The sequence below is a fragment of the Lipophrys pholis genome (assembly GCF_963383615.2).
Source record: "Lipophrys pholis genome assembly, chromosome: 5".
Taxonomy (NCBI): Eukaryota; Metazoa; Chordata; class Actinopteri; order Blenniiformes; family Blenniidae; genus Lipophrys; species Lipophrys pholis.
Window position 1 is genome coordinate 15,150,916 of NC_137628.1, and position 17,011 is coordinate 15,167,926.

Sequence of the window (17,011 nt, forward strand, 5' to 3'; positions counted from 1 at the left end):
TCACTACCAATCAGCAGAAGGCTGCCTTGTCCTTCCTCAGTGCTAGGTACCTCAACGGAGGGGTGACGGAAAATCGTAGCTGGGTGGGACCACGTGAAAAGCCGGCCCCACCACGCCCCGCCCCGCCCCGGCACAAAAAGTGAGGTGGGGCCGCGGCTTACTGATCGCTATCGCTGTACGTCTTCCCAGAGGACTTTTACTTAAAAGCAGACAGTCTGGGTTTACCGTGGAACAAAAATACATCCACACGCTCACTCCTGTGCAGCTTGTGGGAACAATAGGTCATCCGTCTTCTTCCCTCTCCTCAACACCCTCTCCATTGTTGCTCAGCTGATGGCTTCCAGCAGCTTCGATGGGAGCTGCTGTTCTCTGTGCAGGTTTGGAATAGTAATGAGAGAGCTGGTGCGAGTGCACAGCGCCCCACTACATTCTGAGATGTGGGGATCTGTAGGGTCTTTGCACGTGTGTTGCAGCCCTTTGTGTATGTCCGTGGCTGTTATTAATGTGCTCATATTTCTCCCGCTCGCTCACAACCTGCCTGGGAGTATAACCTATATCTTAAGTGCTGCTCATCACTCACGTGGAGGAGAGATAAAAAAAAAAGAAAAAAGGCACAGCAGGGTGTTGGCTTGTGATGTATGTTCACATGTTGAATTTATCACTATATAACAATACTAATATATTACAGAGTCAGACAAAAGTCCAATTTAATATAAGCTTGCTTCAATTGAGCTGTTTGATGTTATGTGTTAGGATTTACATTCAATGGCTAATTTTCCACTCAGAATACCAGTAACACACTTGTAACTGGTTATTGTTTCGTAGTTATATAGGCTTATTGATCAATGCTTTTGTCATAATTCAAACCTGTTGAAGAGCTGCAGAAGAGCTTTCTCTCTCTCTTTTTCTCTCTCTAACTGGCTTTGTATTACATTAGTTGAATCTGTTGTCTTATTAGCAAACACTCATTGAACTTCTGTTCACTGGAGGAGGCCTGTCTGCATAATGCTGAACTCTCCCTGACTGAAACATGAAAGACGTCTGACTGTATTCCCAGTACATTTATAAACAGCAGTGAAAGGAGCATTGGACAGGAGCTGTATCCTACAAGCTTCATGTTCAACATTTATTCTGTTGCTTCTTTCTTTTCAGTAGTAGACATTTTTTATGAAGGTAAGAACCAGGATTTGGAGCATCTTTCTCCCCCAAAACTGATCAGCTGAACTTGTATGACTGGCCCTACACACTACTGTCAGATAAACTCAGCAAAGCAACGTTCATTTGTATAGCAACATTCAATCTCAAGGCAATTACAGAGCTTTATCAAGAATACTGTAATGCAATAAAGATGTTAAAGACTGAGTTAAATCAAAGCAAAAATAAGATTGCCGTGTAAGAAGTGAGTGTGTCAACAGTCCTTAGGTTTGTTTGTTTACTGAGACTTTACCATTACAAGATTCTCAAAATTTTGTTCAGTCAGAAATCCTTTCAATAATTTCAATATTTTTCAGATCGAGTTGTTTTTGTTATTGTCTTTATGTGTTGTTTCTGGTCTGAGTCCATTTTGACACTGAGACTTTTGGCTTGATTCGTTATCTTGAGTGAAGTTTGAGGACTGACTATTTAACCTTACTTCTTTGGGACCATATACTTACGTTTAATATTCAGAGGTTTGAATGAAAGGGGTGGGGGGTGTAAAAGTAATGCAACTGAGACTTTCCTTAATAATGAGTAACTTTTACCTGGAATGAATAAGAGATACATTTTACTTAAAAAAAGAAAAATTAACTTTTATCAATTTTGAGGCACTTATACAAAACGGCTCATAACACTCTCTATTAAGAACATCATTGCAAATTGGGAATTTTGTACAGCCAGTCATTTGACACATAAAGCTCCATGCAGGAATACATTTGTTATGTCTGACAGCTTAAATTTTCCAACAGCGACTTCTTTTAGCACTCGCTAACATGACACTAAAAGAACTGAAATGAACTCAGTGTGATCTTTATGAAACATTGCTTCGATAGTTAGAGGTGTTTTGTGCTTGATGATATTGGCAGGCAATCCTGCAGAACACAGTAAACTGTGACCATAAAGGGATGCACATGATCACCAGCAGTATGCACAAGAGCTGTGGCCACAATTGATCGGTATCAAAAAACCTAAAGTGTGTCAATAAAGCGTTTTTCACCCGAGGACGAGTGTGGATTGCTCACATGAGGCAGGATGGATTCATGGAATCGTATTGTTGATGCCAAGCTCTGAATCCACCATCTGCACCTTCGAGAGAGAGAGAGAGATACAACAGACAGCATTTGTCCGGTTTTCTGTGCCTGCTGCCGCCTCAGTTTTCGGTTCATGGCTGACGAAGAGGAACTGGCTCTGGTCTCCTGCCTGTTCGCCTAAAGGCTCGGCATTACGTACGTCCAAAGACGAGTTTCTGCTCAACACAGTCGCCGTTAATTTCTCAGTTGCTGCAGACTGTCTGTCAGCCGGCCCTTCTCCTCTGACCTCTCTCCTCGTTGAGACGATTCCGTCTGCAGAGCTGACGCTCGCTGCATGTTTTTCTTGTTTGCTTTTCAATACAGTCGTTCCAGTACACTCGAGAAAGTCATGATAGAAATCGTGGGTGATGTGCAGTTGCAGAAACACCCGCCTGTACGCCACAAACAATCATGTCATCATCACATTTTTTTCCCTCTCATTCTCAGATGTGACGCTAACGTTAAATGAAAATCCTGACCTGCATCTGCATGAATGTGTTCAAAACGCTCTGGTGCATAAACCACTCTGTGGTTAGCATGAATAAGCACACGGACAGGTATTCTAAAAGTGCTTTATAAACATTTTGAGTGATAAACTGATTGCAGAGGGTAACGATTATGACCTAAACTCTCTTCAATAGGCAGACAATATTAGGTTAGACGAGAATTATTGTCAATATTTCTGCAGTAAGCAGTAAGTGTTTTAAATAATCTAAAGCTGACACGTTGCTTTCTATAGCAAGTTAGCTCGCCAGTCAGTTTAATAACTTTTTAGTTGCATTTACAGCGGGGGTGTCAAACACATTTTAGTTCAGGGGCCACATACAGCCCAATTTCATCTTGAGTGAGCTGGGCCAGTAAAATAGTGCTATAAATAACCTTTAAATTCAAACTTTAGAGGTTTTCTTCGTTGTGGTGCAGAGTATACATGACGAAAATGTCAATATTTTCACAAAACCAAACAATCCCTACCAAACCTTTTTGCAAACTTAACATTAAGCCAATTGTAAAATACTGTGAAATGTACAGAAACCTTGACCTACAGCTTTTGCATTCTTCATGATTTACAAGCTGACAGGATGGCTTTGAGGCTAGTTTGATAGCAGTGAGGTAGCTAGCGTTCTTGGCAGCATCTCTCATATCTCAGCTCAGGTCTCAGTGTTGTGTTGTGTTTGCTACATTTGAGAAATCTATTAAAAAAATAAAAAATAAAAAATCAATGTCTTCTTTGAAATTGTTCTAATGTGCTTGGTGGTTTGGTGGCCAGATTGGAGCCTCTTGCTGTCTCGCTTTGGCCCACGGGTCTCATGTTTGACACGCCTGCTTAACTGCGTCACACTTTTGGAAACTTAAAAATAACTTTCACTTGTTAAATTTTTCCAAAGTATTTGTTTCTTTGCCGAAATGAAGAGTGAATTAGGTATGAAGTACACATTGTAGTTTATGCTCACGTTACTTGTGTTCATTTGGTATTCAAATCACTTTGGTAAAACTGAATGACATCCAACTACGCCCTTACTTTATTGATTTGTTTCAACATATGAGCTTTTTATTCAATTCTGGATATACGTTCATACTAACAACACAAACAAAAGACCCGATATCACATCTACAGATGCCTTAACTGCCCCTAATGCCTGGTCCAACCATAGCCGTGCCTACTAAAAAGTAGAGACCTCATTGTGGATGACCAATAACGATTATGAATCGGCACAATAAAAACATTTAAATAACAGGGGAGAAGAGAGAGCCATACAATCTAGTATTTCACAACATCTATCATAGACCTTAATATATCACGTATCCTGATTTGTTTTTTTGCAACAAAAACTAAAAACCTTTTCTCAACTGGATGGTGAAAAATTTGAGGTCAACCTTTTTTTTTGCGGCACTCTGTTGTTATCATTGTTTTTGCAGATCAATGTAATTATAACAATTATATTAGTGGGTACAAAGCTCTCAATACTTACTGAAAAATAAAGCGCAATTAACAAAAACAACATCTAAACCATAATTGACAAGGCAGAGGCCTATTTCTGTAACCTTGTAATTTCAATACAAGGCTCAAGTAAGACTGAAGTATTGAACTGAATCACAGAATGGTCTACACTGATGTTATTTTCCTTGAATTGAAAGTTATAAACCCTCTAAAGTCTGTTGAGCATCAACAGGACCATCAATGTAGCCGAACAAAAAGAACTCCCTCAACAACAACTTTGTTAGACTTTTGGAGCTCGACTTTCTTGTCAGACCTCTCTGAGTCATACTGTGGATCTTTTTCTGTTGTTGTTGGATGAGTCGGTGACGCAGAGAGGTCAGAGAAGAACTTTTGGAGATATGTTGAAGGTGCTTTTTTTGTTTTTGTTCTGGAAGCTTCAAAGTATTTTGTCAGTGCGGAAATCTCATCTAGTTTCATTGCCTGTTTTCCTTTTCCCTTTAGAAAGCTTGGTCATCCACGTTGGAGGCATTAATTCATTCACACTATTGCGAGTGCCAGGGTGTATGGTTAAAATAGAGATTCTCTGGAAAGGGAGGCCTCTGTGGTGAGGCTCTGTCCCCTGCAGTTTGGCAGACGGCATGAGAGAGGTGATGCATGGCTGTCTGTGTCTCCCAGAGCTCACCAGGATTTTTATGGGAAACATCCTGTAACTACCGCAGCCATGACATCATAGCCGTCTATGACCCTTTCAGCAAGGCAAGGTTAGAGTCCACCTCGTTCTTTCTCCGTATGACGCTTTGTGCCCTATAAATCTTTGAGTGTGACATGACTGGAAAGCAAGCCCGTCATGATGCTGAGTGCTGGAATATTCCACCTCGCTGAGGCAGTGCCGCATGCGTGAGGCTGTGGGAGGCGATGAATGATGCAGAACAGGACAGAGGCCGACAGACTCTTTAACAGATCCGCGCACATCACGTTAGCTACTACGGGTGTATTTACTACAAAAGGAGGTCAAGTGCGAGCCAGTTACTGCAGCTGTTTCTCTCCCAGCTGTCCTGCGCTCCTGTTCTGGCTTCGTGGCCCTTCAGCCGACATCACTTTGCTGCGTATGAAAGGAGGTCAAACATGAAAACAGCCATTACGTCATTGATGCAATATAACGTTCTCCCTGCATGTTTTGCATCAGTGATACACCCCCACACTCCACAGTTTGTTTACCCTGAGCTCAACCCTTGGTCAGCAAAATGGGCATTTCCTGTGCATAAGTGTGTCTGTTTGTTTGTGTTTGTGAGTAGCTGGCAGCGGTTCCTACCCCGTCTCTTGTTGCCTAACTGGGTAGTTTGTCTCATGCTATGTGGGAGGAAGTCTCACCATCAATTATAGATTGTGCTGACTGGGTGGGAAAGCCTCTGCGTGTCCACGCCCACCAATATTCACCTCTGCCAGTGTGCCTTTGTGACATTTATATAGAGAGATGAAGTGAAACTGGGACTTTCTGAGGAAGAGACGCTCAATCATACATCACAATGATGTTTGTAATCAATCAAATAAAATACTGTAATTTCCGGACGATAACCCGCTACTTTTTTCACACACTTTGAACCCCGCGGCTTTTACAATGACGAGGCTAATTTATGGGTTTTTACAGGTTAGCGGGATTCATGCCGCCAGATTCTACTTCACCTGTAGATACATGCTGTTTTGAGCACCTGTGCTTCTCCAAAACTTGCCATAAAAGTTATATTTCTGCTCTTCGTGGCCTTGTCTTGTGCTGCTTCCCATGGTCCGGAACTCTGTCTCTCTATCTCTGTATGGCCTATATATGTACTTTTTTTTTCCTTTTCGTTTTTGGTGGGTGTAGCTTATATTCAGGTGCGCTCAATAGTCCGGAAAATACAGTATCTGAAAATAAGTGCACCCTTAAAAAACTATTTTGTGCAGTTTAATGTTTAATGCATTTGTTTGGACAAGGCTGCTCATTTGACATGAGCAGCGATGAGTGTTGAACGATCAGTGAAAGAATAGGAATGCTGTTAATACGAGCAATATCATCATCTAAAAATAGGAAGGCCAGCAATAAACACTTATATAGAAACGTTTTGTATTCTTAGGTTCCCTGCATAGATTTACAGTCATACCACTTCACTCCACAGTTGAATGTCAAAAATGTCAATAGTGCATTATGCACACTACATCCAGTCTGCAACATGCCATGGGGACAGAATCTTCCTCTTGCTCATCAACGCTTTTTCACCACCAGACTGAACAAACACACAAATGTCACGGAAATCGAAATATAACCAAACTGTCAACATACGGAGAGTGAAACATGCCACATTACTTCAAAAGTCACTTCCAATACATCAGATCAGCCTAGTATATGTAATAAATAATGTATTAAAAACAGGTGGGATGCGTAGCACTGAGATATGATAGCTCATGTTTACGAGAATCGACTGGACTGCAGCTTTAATGTGCACAAGTAGTACCCATTTCAGAAAAGTTGCATCTTCTCTATTTAGAAAGCAATGGAGAGCGGTTCATAGTAAAAACATTGCAGTTTAGAAGCCTTTTTCAAAAAGTGCTGTTTTCAGAGACTTTCAAATGCAATGCTATGTAAACTAACAGGCAAAACCTAATGAAAGTTTATTATTTTCACTTAAAAATGTTATAAACAGGGCCTTAAAACACACCCCAACTCCCTGGTATCTGATTCGATCAACCCATTCAGTGATGGTAGAATGTGAAATAACAAAGAGCTTATGAACTGAAATGTATTCATTGTCAAAATAAGTTATCAGTCAAGTAAAATGTGAATCCTTTCTAATGTTTTCTTTGCCAAATGCAGTGGTTTGATACTTCATTTTGTCACACATGTTGATGAACTGATTATTCAGGGATTTTAGGCTTAACAGTGGGGTAAACATACACTTTGTCCATTTCGTCTTCGGAGAATTGTTACTTGCATCTTCTACTCTGAATGAAACAATGAATGTGAAAGATTAACTTATAATTAGGGAAAACAAAAACTCACATTTCTCTGCCTTCTGCAATTGTTTTAACCACTAATTTTCAAGTTTAATTAAAGGGAAAGTGGTTGAAGTATTTACAAAGAAGCATGTCCGACACAGGACCAATTGTGGTTGTCTGTGTAGAAACTCAATCTACTGACAAAGAAGCTTTCCCTCCACTTCTGACGAGTCTTTTGTTTAAGTTTGGGTTAAAAATCTAAACACAAGCAATGCTACAGGCACTCTGAACCCGCATTCAGATCTAGTGGAAGACAGACATCATTGAGAGATGCCATTCAGGTCGACATTGTGAAGTTCAACCCCTCAGAAGGACGCAGAAAAGTTCAGAGGAGCTTAGTCCCAAGCGTTGTATTCGTTTACAATCCTCCACAGATCAAAAGGCGACACAGCAGCACCTCTCTGCCTCGCTCTTCATCTGTAATCAATACGAACGGCGACGGCAGCCAAAAGATTCTTGTCGGGAGAGGTGGACCTTTTGCTCCTGTCTCTCCCCTCCTCCTCACCTCCTCCACGTCACTTCCTCTGTGCTGCTCTCACAGCGCTGAAGAGACCCTCCAACTGAAGAGGGAGCGAGCATTGTTGCAAATTCCCCACACAGATGCACGAGAGACACTCTACATCCCCTCCTCCTTCCAGCACCCCCCCCCCCCCCCCCCCCCCCCACACACACACCCCAGCCTCCATCAACTTCGCTCACTGCTTTCTTGTACCCGCTCTCATTTTTGTTCTATTTGCATGCCTCTGTTGCTTTCATGCCTCCCTCTTGTTTCCCCTGTGCCATCAACATCAGCTGTTTCAGTTATTCATTTATAAAAAAAAAAAATTTCCCAGGAAGTTTTTTTATGTAGAGCAGATTAATTAATTAGATACAGTATCGGAGCCACGGCCATTCTTTGCCCAGGCCTATCAAGGCCCCGAGGCTGATGGAGCTTATGCGTGTGTGTGTGTGTGTGTGTGTGTGTGTGTGTGTGTGTGTGTGTGTGTGTGTGTGTGTGTGTGTGTGTGTGTGTGTGTGTGTGTGTGTGTGTGTGTGTGTGTGTGTGTGTGTGGATCTGCAGGTGTTTGTTGTGCATCTGCACCAGTGTGTGAACTAATTGGACTTGTCAAGAAATATCTTTTGACTATTAAAAAAGTGTGTGTGTGTGTGTGTGTGTGTGTGTGTGTGTGTGTGTGTGTGTGTGTGTGTGTGTGTGTGTGTGTGTGTGTGTGTGTGTGTGTGTGTGTGTGTGTGTGTGTGTGTGTGTGTGTGTGTGTGTGTGTGTCTCAAACTGTTATATAAGAAGAAAAAAGTACCCCTAGCTTATCCTGTCAGTAACAGGCTTGTGTTTGTTGCATCCCACAAATAAAGCAGTGTTTCATTAGAGAACACTCTCTAACACCCCATCCCTCCCTCTCTCTCTCCATTTTCCTCCAGGGACAAGTTCTCACACCAAGTACAGAGCAGCGAGCGATGAGGAAGAAAGAAAAGAGGTGCCTGTCCAATCAGAGACGCAGATGGCCCCAGAAGACATGAATAGCAGCCAACCTGGAACCCGGACAACTTCCACTTGCCAATTCATACACAACAAATCAAATATGACCCCATAATTAAACTATTGATATCGCTTACCTAGACACATATACTGCCAATGAAGTGATACGTCCTATTATTGCACTCATTTCTACTTTGATGAAATTTAAATTTCCCATTTGAACACACTTCATATTTAAATTTATACTCCCGGGACGAAAAAAAAAAAAGACTTTTTACAATGTTATGACTATCAGAAAAACACAAACTTGAAGAAAAAGACATTCTTTGTACTCCACAGTATAACCATATAAAACCTCCTCACTCCCCGTTTCAATGGCTGAAGCCCACATGACTGAGTATTAAATGGTGACCATCTCAGGCTGGATTTCTCCAATGGATATCGCAATGACATCCCGAATGGCCCAGAGTGCAGGACAGGGACGGCAGAGACATAACACAACTGGAGGTTCCTCATCGCTGGTGTTATCCACGGCCAGCTCTTTCCTCTGTTGGCTTGCCCTGCTGTCCGTAATGCGCCTGCCAGCGGTAGCAGCTGACTGCTGGCTCATTGAAGGAGAGAAAGGCTTTGTCTGGCTGGCTATCTGCAGCATGAACCAGCCTCCCTATGAGGCCATCCCCGCACACATTAACAGGTATGAAAACTTGCTTTTCCCACAGTCTTATATTTTCCACTGCCAAATATCTACAAGCCTCACACATCTCTCCGCAGCACCATCGTGGATCTGAGGCTGAACGAGAACAAGATACGGTCGGTCCATTATTCTTCACTCAGTCGCTTCGGCAACCTCACCTATCTCAACCTCACCAAGAACGATATCAGCTATGTGGAAGATGGAGCGTTCTCCGCACAATTCAATCTGCAGGTGAGTGATAACATCGCAAACACTCAATAGCGTTGGGTCAGTCAATTTGAATAGCCATTGGCAGGATTGCCTCCGTCTCCTAGTGGGCTTATTAGATCCCTATCTACAACTCCAATTCCAAACAAGTTGAGACGATCTGTGAATAGTAAGGAATAACATGATGCAATGATATTTGTATCTTATAAAAGCCATATTTTGTGGGCAGTGGAACAAGGACAACTTATCAGATGTTGAAAAATACAGCTTTTCCCTTGCATGGTGCAAGTTTACCTTGTTTTTGTGGATTGCAGAGGGATCTGTGCTTACAAAGATTTCAAAATTATTAATGTGCCTGTGCATCGGTTTCCAGAACACAATCATGCATGAACTTGATGCAGTGCTGCCTGTAGGCAAGGCAGGTTTATTTATATGGCACCATTCAGACACATGGCAACTCACAGTGCAGGAACAGATTAAAACAAAGCGATTAAAAAGGGGTTTTATAAAGAAAAAATAGGCCTGATGAATGGAAATCTTAAATTTTTTTGAAATTGGTAGATTTTTCAACTGTTTTCTGAGGATTAGCAACCCATGAGAACTTGCCTGTGTAAAATGTTATCACGAATGAATAAAAACACTTTAACAGCTTACAGACACTCAAACCACTTGGTTTGGTTTAGGAAAAATACTTGTAGAACTATGTTAATCACTTATGCTGTGGCTGCTCCTTTGTTTCCCCAAATCCACAGAAAAACAAAATGCTTTGATTGGCAAAGGCAATCAACAGTATGATTACAGTTCTGACCTAAATGCCACTCAGTGCATGTTGGAAGGTTTAGATCCGGGGTGTCAAAATCATTTATAAATCGCCACAAAAGAGCCAAAAGCCCCAAATTCTTTTCACAATTTTACATAGAAAGATCCATATGAAAACTGACTTTGGGCTATGATAGGACCTGGGGCTGGACTTCAGACATGCCTGTTCTTCAGGAGTCTTTTTTACCAGCAGAATACGCCAAAACAGTTTGGAAAAGATGAGAATGAAAACACTCATTAATGCTTCCATTGTGGTCGTTTACACAATCGGCTGCATGGCGTCTGATGCCCATCCTGTACAATGTTCAGTCCTATTAAAGCTCTTTGGTTTAGTTTCTTTCAGACTTTAATAGATATTAGACACGGTGCAACTAGAAGCAAATTCAGATCGGCTATTCAAACAGACTCGGTGTGATTGTTTGGTGCACTCCAGGGTTCGGATGGTAATATTCATACTTTTATAATCAGACCTTAATAACGGCACAATGGCACCAAACTTTATCAGGACTACCCTAAAAAGACTAAGCATTATCTGCAGCAAATTCATTGTGCTTTTGAATTTGATCCTGCAAAATGACTATAACTTCTTCTGTTAAATGAAAGCAGGAAATTATTACCCACAAATCAGCCAATCGGCATAATTAGGACCATTCTAACATTCATTTGCAGTCCACTGATCGATCTTATCAACTTTTAAGCAAGTTTGGCTTTAAAAGAAAGACTTCAAATAGTAATTATCCAGAGCGTGTCAATAAAACTGTTCCTGCTACTTTTGCTCAATTAAAGGGTCTTAATTTTAACAGAATTAAATGGGCAGATGGACACAGACATGAAGGAGAAAGACAACACCCGCTCATTACAGCTTCCAGAAACATTCAGGCAAAGTGTAGCACCAAAGTGAGCTGAACGCCACCATAATGAGCTGGCATGCTCACCCTCCTACGCCAGCCACTGGAGCTGTGCCAGGACGTAAAATGTGAGCAAGAAAGATCTGGGTAAATTTGATGCAGCATAGAGGCTCAGATAGCCATGTGAAACACGAACTGTGCTGAACCGTCGTCTGTTTGTTCTGTATGTTTCCAGTTTGTAGTGAGTGATGTCAGGAGCCGACTGGCTCCTCGGAGATTAGATTAATCCCACTTGTCTTTGTCTCCCCAGGTTCTCCAGATGGGTTTTAACAAGTTGCGGAACCTGACAGAGGGGATGTTGCGAGGCCTGGGCAAGCTGCAGTATTTGTACCTGCAAGCCAACCTCATTGAGACTGTTTCACCCAATGCCTTTTGGGAATGCCCCAACATAGAGAACATAGATCTCTCCATGAACAGGTACTTACCCGGATCTGTTTTTCTGGAAACAGAAAGGGATGAATTAGATGGATGACAATCTAATTACCTGGTTAACCATTCATGTCAAAGAAACTGAAGTTCCTTTTAAATCACAGAAAATGAGAAAACATCGACTTCAATGAATCTGGCTTTTATAAAAGTTTGAACCAAATAACAAATGTAACCTTGGGTGCCTGTGACTGTGCCTGTGATTCCTTGTGACTGATTATTTGTAGATCTGCTGAAGTCAATGCGCTCAACCAATATGGTACAAAAGGGGAACATTATCTTGCCAAGTTTGGGTGTTGATCTTGCTTGTGTGTGCTGCTCCTGAGGCCACATCCACACGAGCCAAAACAATCTTTTTTCTCCCCGCCGTTCTCAAAAAACATTCCGTCAACACGTCTCTATGAACACGGCTCAACAAAAGGCTTCAGGGCGTGCAGTACATATGCCAGGCCTTTAGGGGCGCTGTGACTCACCAAATACACCAAAAATGCAGAAGAAGACACGGAGCACATAGAAACTTAGAAGTAGACTCCTGCTCATAGATTTCTGAATAACTCTGAGTAATATAGGTCTATGGTCCTGCTGCTCCTGCTGCTAGAGTCAGTAGCTTCTGCAGCTCGACTGGAGAGTGTAGTCCGCGATTGTTTTGGTTATTAGATGACATCACGGACCGTAGTGGGGGAGAGGGAGTCATTTTTCCACAGATGATCGTCTTTGCTATCCACACCCTCATAGCCAAGCCAGAGTTTTAGAATTTACCCACTCTGGGACCCCTGTTAAAAAAATTTTTGCCACCTCGTGTGGATGATCGGCCAAAAACTGCCCGTTTACGTGAACCGGCGTTCTCGTGTTGACGGCCCCTGAGTCTTCGCCCCTCAGTTGATTGTGTTAATTTGGTCGTTAATTGCATACTTCCTTTTCACCTCTTTCTCATTGTGTTTAATCAATGATGCTTCCTCTGTTTGGCTCTTGGAGACACAAAGAACAGAAACACTAGACGATGTAAACAAAACAGCACAAAATCACCATGTAACAAACGAAAACCCCCAAACTATGAAGCACGTCTTTGTTTTAGTTTATTTAGTGATTTTTGTTAATGTTATTATTCTGCCTGCATCTTTCATAGATTTTTCCACACGGGCATTTGAACAATCAGATCAAATCATGGCATTAATCTGAGAAATATTGTATGGAATCAAAAGTCTGCTTTCTTTTCGAAGTGCACCTTGTTGCTATGGCATTCAAGGAAATATTTCAGACTTTCTAGACATATAATAGTGTGAAATAATAAAATGCAGTAATAACTGATCGGAAGCTTCATTTTCTTGTAGTCCACAAAATTCTTTTCGAGTTTCTATTTTACACGAACTAAATAAACTACAAGTTGGCCATTTTGCACTGTCGTTGTTGGGTACAAAGAAGTCTGGTGCACATCCAAAATTATGTACATTGAAATACCTCTAATCCACTTTATTCATTGCAAGTGCAAAGATTAAAAAAAAAAACTCCAGCAATCTGACATTTGTCTTCAGGTTAATATTTTGGGGTTCACTGTTGTGTGACGCTAACTGATGGAGGGAAGAAAAGGAGCTCCTAGCACATGTGTACTGAGGCTCGATAATATGGTGGAATCCATTCTTGGGGCTAAAACTCCAGTCTTAAATGTCAAGCATGGTGGAATCACCTCAAACCATTGGTCAATAGTTTCTGTCTAAAGCCGTGGATTTGCACAGACGCAGGGCAGACTTAAAACGTGAAATACTCTGCAGAACATGCCTAGACATTAATTCTCCCCATGACAACATCTTCAACAGATAAGGAAGCAATGTTACAACAAGAGTTTCTCCTTTTCTTGGTGAAAAAAACCTGTTACTACTTTGGGTGCCATAATTGGTATTGATCTTTTGACCTGAATGTAAAGCAACAGCCAAGTTTTACTGTTCATTTGGGCTTGTTTAAATGTTCTGTTAGAAATGTTTATGACCATGAGTTAAACTCCACATTTAATATTACAGACACTGAACTGTTGAAACATTTGTGTGTGTGTTTAAAGAAGTAATTACCATTCAGTTTGATGTATTTCTCATCACCCCTCTTTAGGATCCAGGTGTTGGATGGCAGTTTGTTCTCTGGACTCACCAAGCTGACCACTTGTGAACTTTACACCAACCCCTTCAACTGCTCCTGTGAGCTACTGGCTTTCCTGCGCTGGCTCTCCGCTTTCCCCAACAGGACCAGTGAGAGGATGGTGTGCGACTCCCCTCAAGGCTTCTCGGGCTACAACCTCCTGAGCCAGAACCCCCGCATGCCCACCCAGCGCAATGCTCTGCACGTGCTCAGTCTTGTATGCATGTATGATAGCGTGACGTCCTTCTATATTATTGATTCCACCACCCAGTTGCCAGATTTTGCCACTCCCTGCGGATTGGATGACTGCGCTTCTGGGACCCCTCCAGATGAGGAAATCAGCTTGACCCCCATCTTCCCTGACTCTAAACCAATCATGGTTTTAAAGCAGGTGCAACACTCGAGTGCTGTGATAAACGTTCAGATTCCACATCCATACAAGAAAATGTACATCCTGATGCTATACAACAACAGCTTCTTCACAGATATCCAGAATCTGAAAAATCAAAGGGAAGACATTGAATTAAAGAACCTCAAACCAAACACTGACTACACATACTGTGTGGCCTCTATTCGGAACTCCCTGCGCTTCAACCACACCTGTCTGACCATTTCGACTGGCCGGCGAGCCGGAGCTGAAAGGACAGCAAATCAGTCATCAGCCACCCACTACATCATGACCATTCTGGGCTGTCTGTTTGGCATGCTGCTCTTCCTCGGCTTTATTGTCCATTGCCTTAGGAAGAAGAGGATCATGCAGGAGAAGGAGAGAAAGATGAGCAGGATCCAGAGGACTCTGATAGAGCTTAAGTATGGCGGAGAAGGGGACATAGAGGGAGGAAGCGGAGGATCCCAGAAACTCTCCGGTGGGGACAGCCTGTCCAGAATGCCCTACCTTCCTCAGAGTGGTGAGATTGATCCATACAAGCTTCAGGAGGTGATTGAAACGCCGGCACACAAACCGGCCAAACTTAATTACATAGAGGTCAGAAGCTCCGGCATTGAAAGGGAGAGAGAACGAGAGAGAGAAAGGGACATGTCTCCCCAAGCAAATCCCCAAGGCTCAGTAGCAGAGATCTCTACCATTGCTAAAGAAGTTGATAAAGTTAACCAGATCATCAACAACTGCATAGATGCTCTCAAATCTGAGTCTACCTCCTTTCAACAAGGGATGAAATCTCCCTCCTCTGCAGGAGGAGGAGCTGTTTCAACGGCAGAGCCACAGCTGGTGCTTCTTTCTGAGCAGGGAGAGAGAGGAGAAAGAGGAGGGGAGTTCCTTTCCCCGGTGTATAAAGGAGGAAGAGGAGGAAGAGAAGAAAGGGGAAGGAGCTACCATCATTCATTACAGCGACACCACAGCATGGAGGCTCCACCGACCTCCAAAAGGCCAAGCACCTCCTCCTCCCCTGGATCTGCCCGGAGCCCTCGTTCCTTCCGCTCTGAAGGAGGGTATCACTCATCAGAGACACGCTACATTGAGAGAACCTCTCCAGGAGAGAGAGGGGAGAGAGCAGAGAGAGGGGAGAGAGGAGACAGGGGAGAAAGAGGAGAGAGAGGAGAAAGAGGAGAGAGAGGAGAAAGAGGAGAAAGGGGAGGCGGGGGAGGAGAAGCCATTCGTACTGTCAACCCAGCAGCTGCCATCCTGAGAGCTGAAGCCCAGAGAATCCGCCAGTACAACGAACACCGCCATTCTTATCCCGGCTCCCAGCAGCACCTCCAGGAGCTGCAGCACCATCCCCAGATCCTGCAGGAGCTCCACCACCACCCGAGTGGCCGCAAGCCTTCCGTGCTGGACCCCATCACCCTCAGCAGGCAGGCCAAGCAGCGAGAGCTGGCCTACTCCCAGCTTTCTCCACACTACCCCCTCTCGCCACAGTACCACAACCTCAGCTACTGCTCCAGCCCCGAGGAAGACGAGGAGGAGGAAGGGCTCCTCTGCACCCCCACCCTGGGACTCTGGGAGAGGTTCAAACTGCACCGCAAGAGGCACCGGCAGGCATCAATGGAGGACGAAGGATATGTGGCGGCCGGACATGCGCTGAGGCGAAAGGTTCAGTTTGCCAAGGATGAAGATCTTCACGACATTCTGGACTACTGGAAAGGCGTGTCCGCCCAGCAGAAGGCTTGATCCCACACTCAGAAACCTCAAACATTTTGAAGTTGGAAAAATACCAACGCTGCATCCACGATGCATTGACCTTCTCAATAAAGACCTGTAAATACTCACAAATACACACAACTTACAGGATCTACAGAACACACACACACACACGGGCTGATACCTAACACAAACTAAAGCCTTTTCATCTGAGTAAACTGGAGGAGGACCAAACTAATATAATGTATTGAACAACAAAAATCATCACGTATAGAGACTGAGTTACTTTTTGTAATGTAATGGAAATCATAGCTCAGACTTATGTAGCTATTTGTACTAAGTTTTGATTGAAGATAAAAGAAAAAGAGAACATAATTAAGAATATAAATCTTGAACATTGCTGGGCGCTCCATCCTGAACAACCCGGCGATGCTTTCAGTCTACCCCAAGACTGACACTCATCAAACCTGGCCATGGTAGATTAACCTCACCAAACAGAGTAATAGAACGATTATAACCGTGGATTGATTGCAGTTTTGCTTTGCTGGGGTTTTTTTTTTTTTCCTTTCTTTCTTTTCTAGCATCGCATCCTGCGATACGACCAGCAGAGCAGACACTTCAGCCAATTGTACCTGTATTTTGAAGATTGGAAACATTGAAACGGCAAATTCCGGATGGGTCGCCAGGCAACGGTACTATTTAACTGTGCTGAGAATGAGTAGGTAGCTCTCACCGGAGAGCGAGTATAATGTGCCAAATCAACCAAGGGAGATGATAGAGCCCTACTGTGTACCAACTTCTCCTCACCATTGTTTTTATATACAGAACTTTAAAAAAACAAAACAAAAACTAATATGATATGTTGTTATTACTATTCATTATTCTTATTATCATTACTGGTCTTATTATTATTCCTATGGTCCTCATCATTAATATTCTATTATTTGAATATGGCATGGCTCTGTCGTGTGACTGTGTTTTTTGACTGTTTCAAACCTCTCAGCTGAGACGTGCACACCAAC

The 17,011-nt window shown here is 42.8% G+C and overlaps 1 protein-coding gene across 1 annotated transcript; it reads left to right on the top strand.

Annotated features, from left to right (window-relative positions):
• Nucleotides 1-9,114: 9,114 nt before the first annotated feature.
• LOC308109468 (protein ELFN1-like) lies at nucleotides 9,115-16,019 on the top strand (the record flags this gene model as incomplete). The annotated part of the gene is made up of 4 exons (XM_080463040.1): nucleotides 9,115-9,404; nucleotides 9,482-9,635; nucleotides 11,589-11,755; nucleotides 13,865-16,019. 4 exons carry the CDS (start codon nucleotides 9,115-9,117, stop codon nucleotides 16,017-16,019), a joined length of 2,766 nt encoding a protein of 921 aa, XP_080319166.1.
• Between the last annotated feature and the right edge of the window lie 992 nt (nucleotides 16,020-17,011).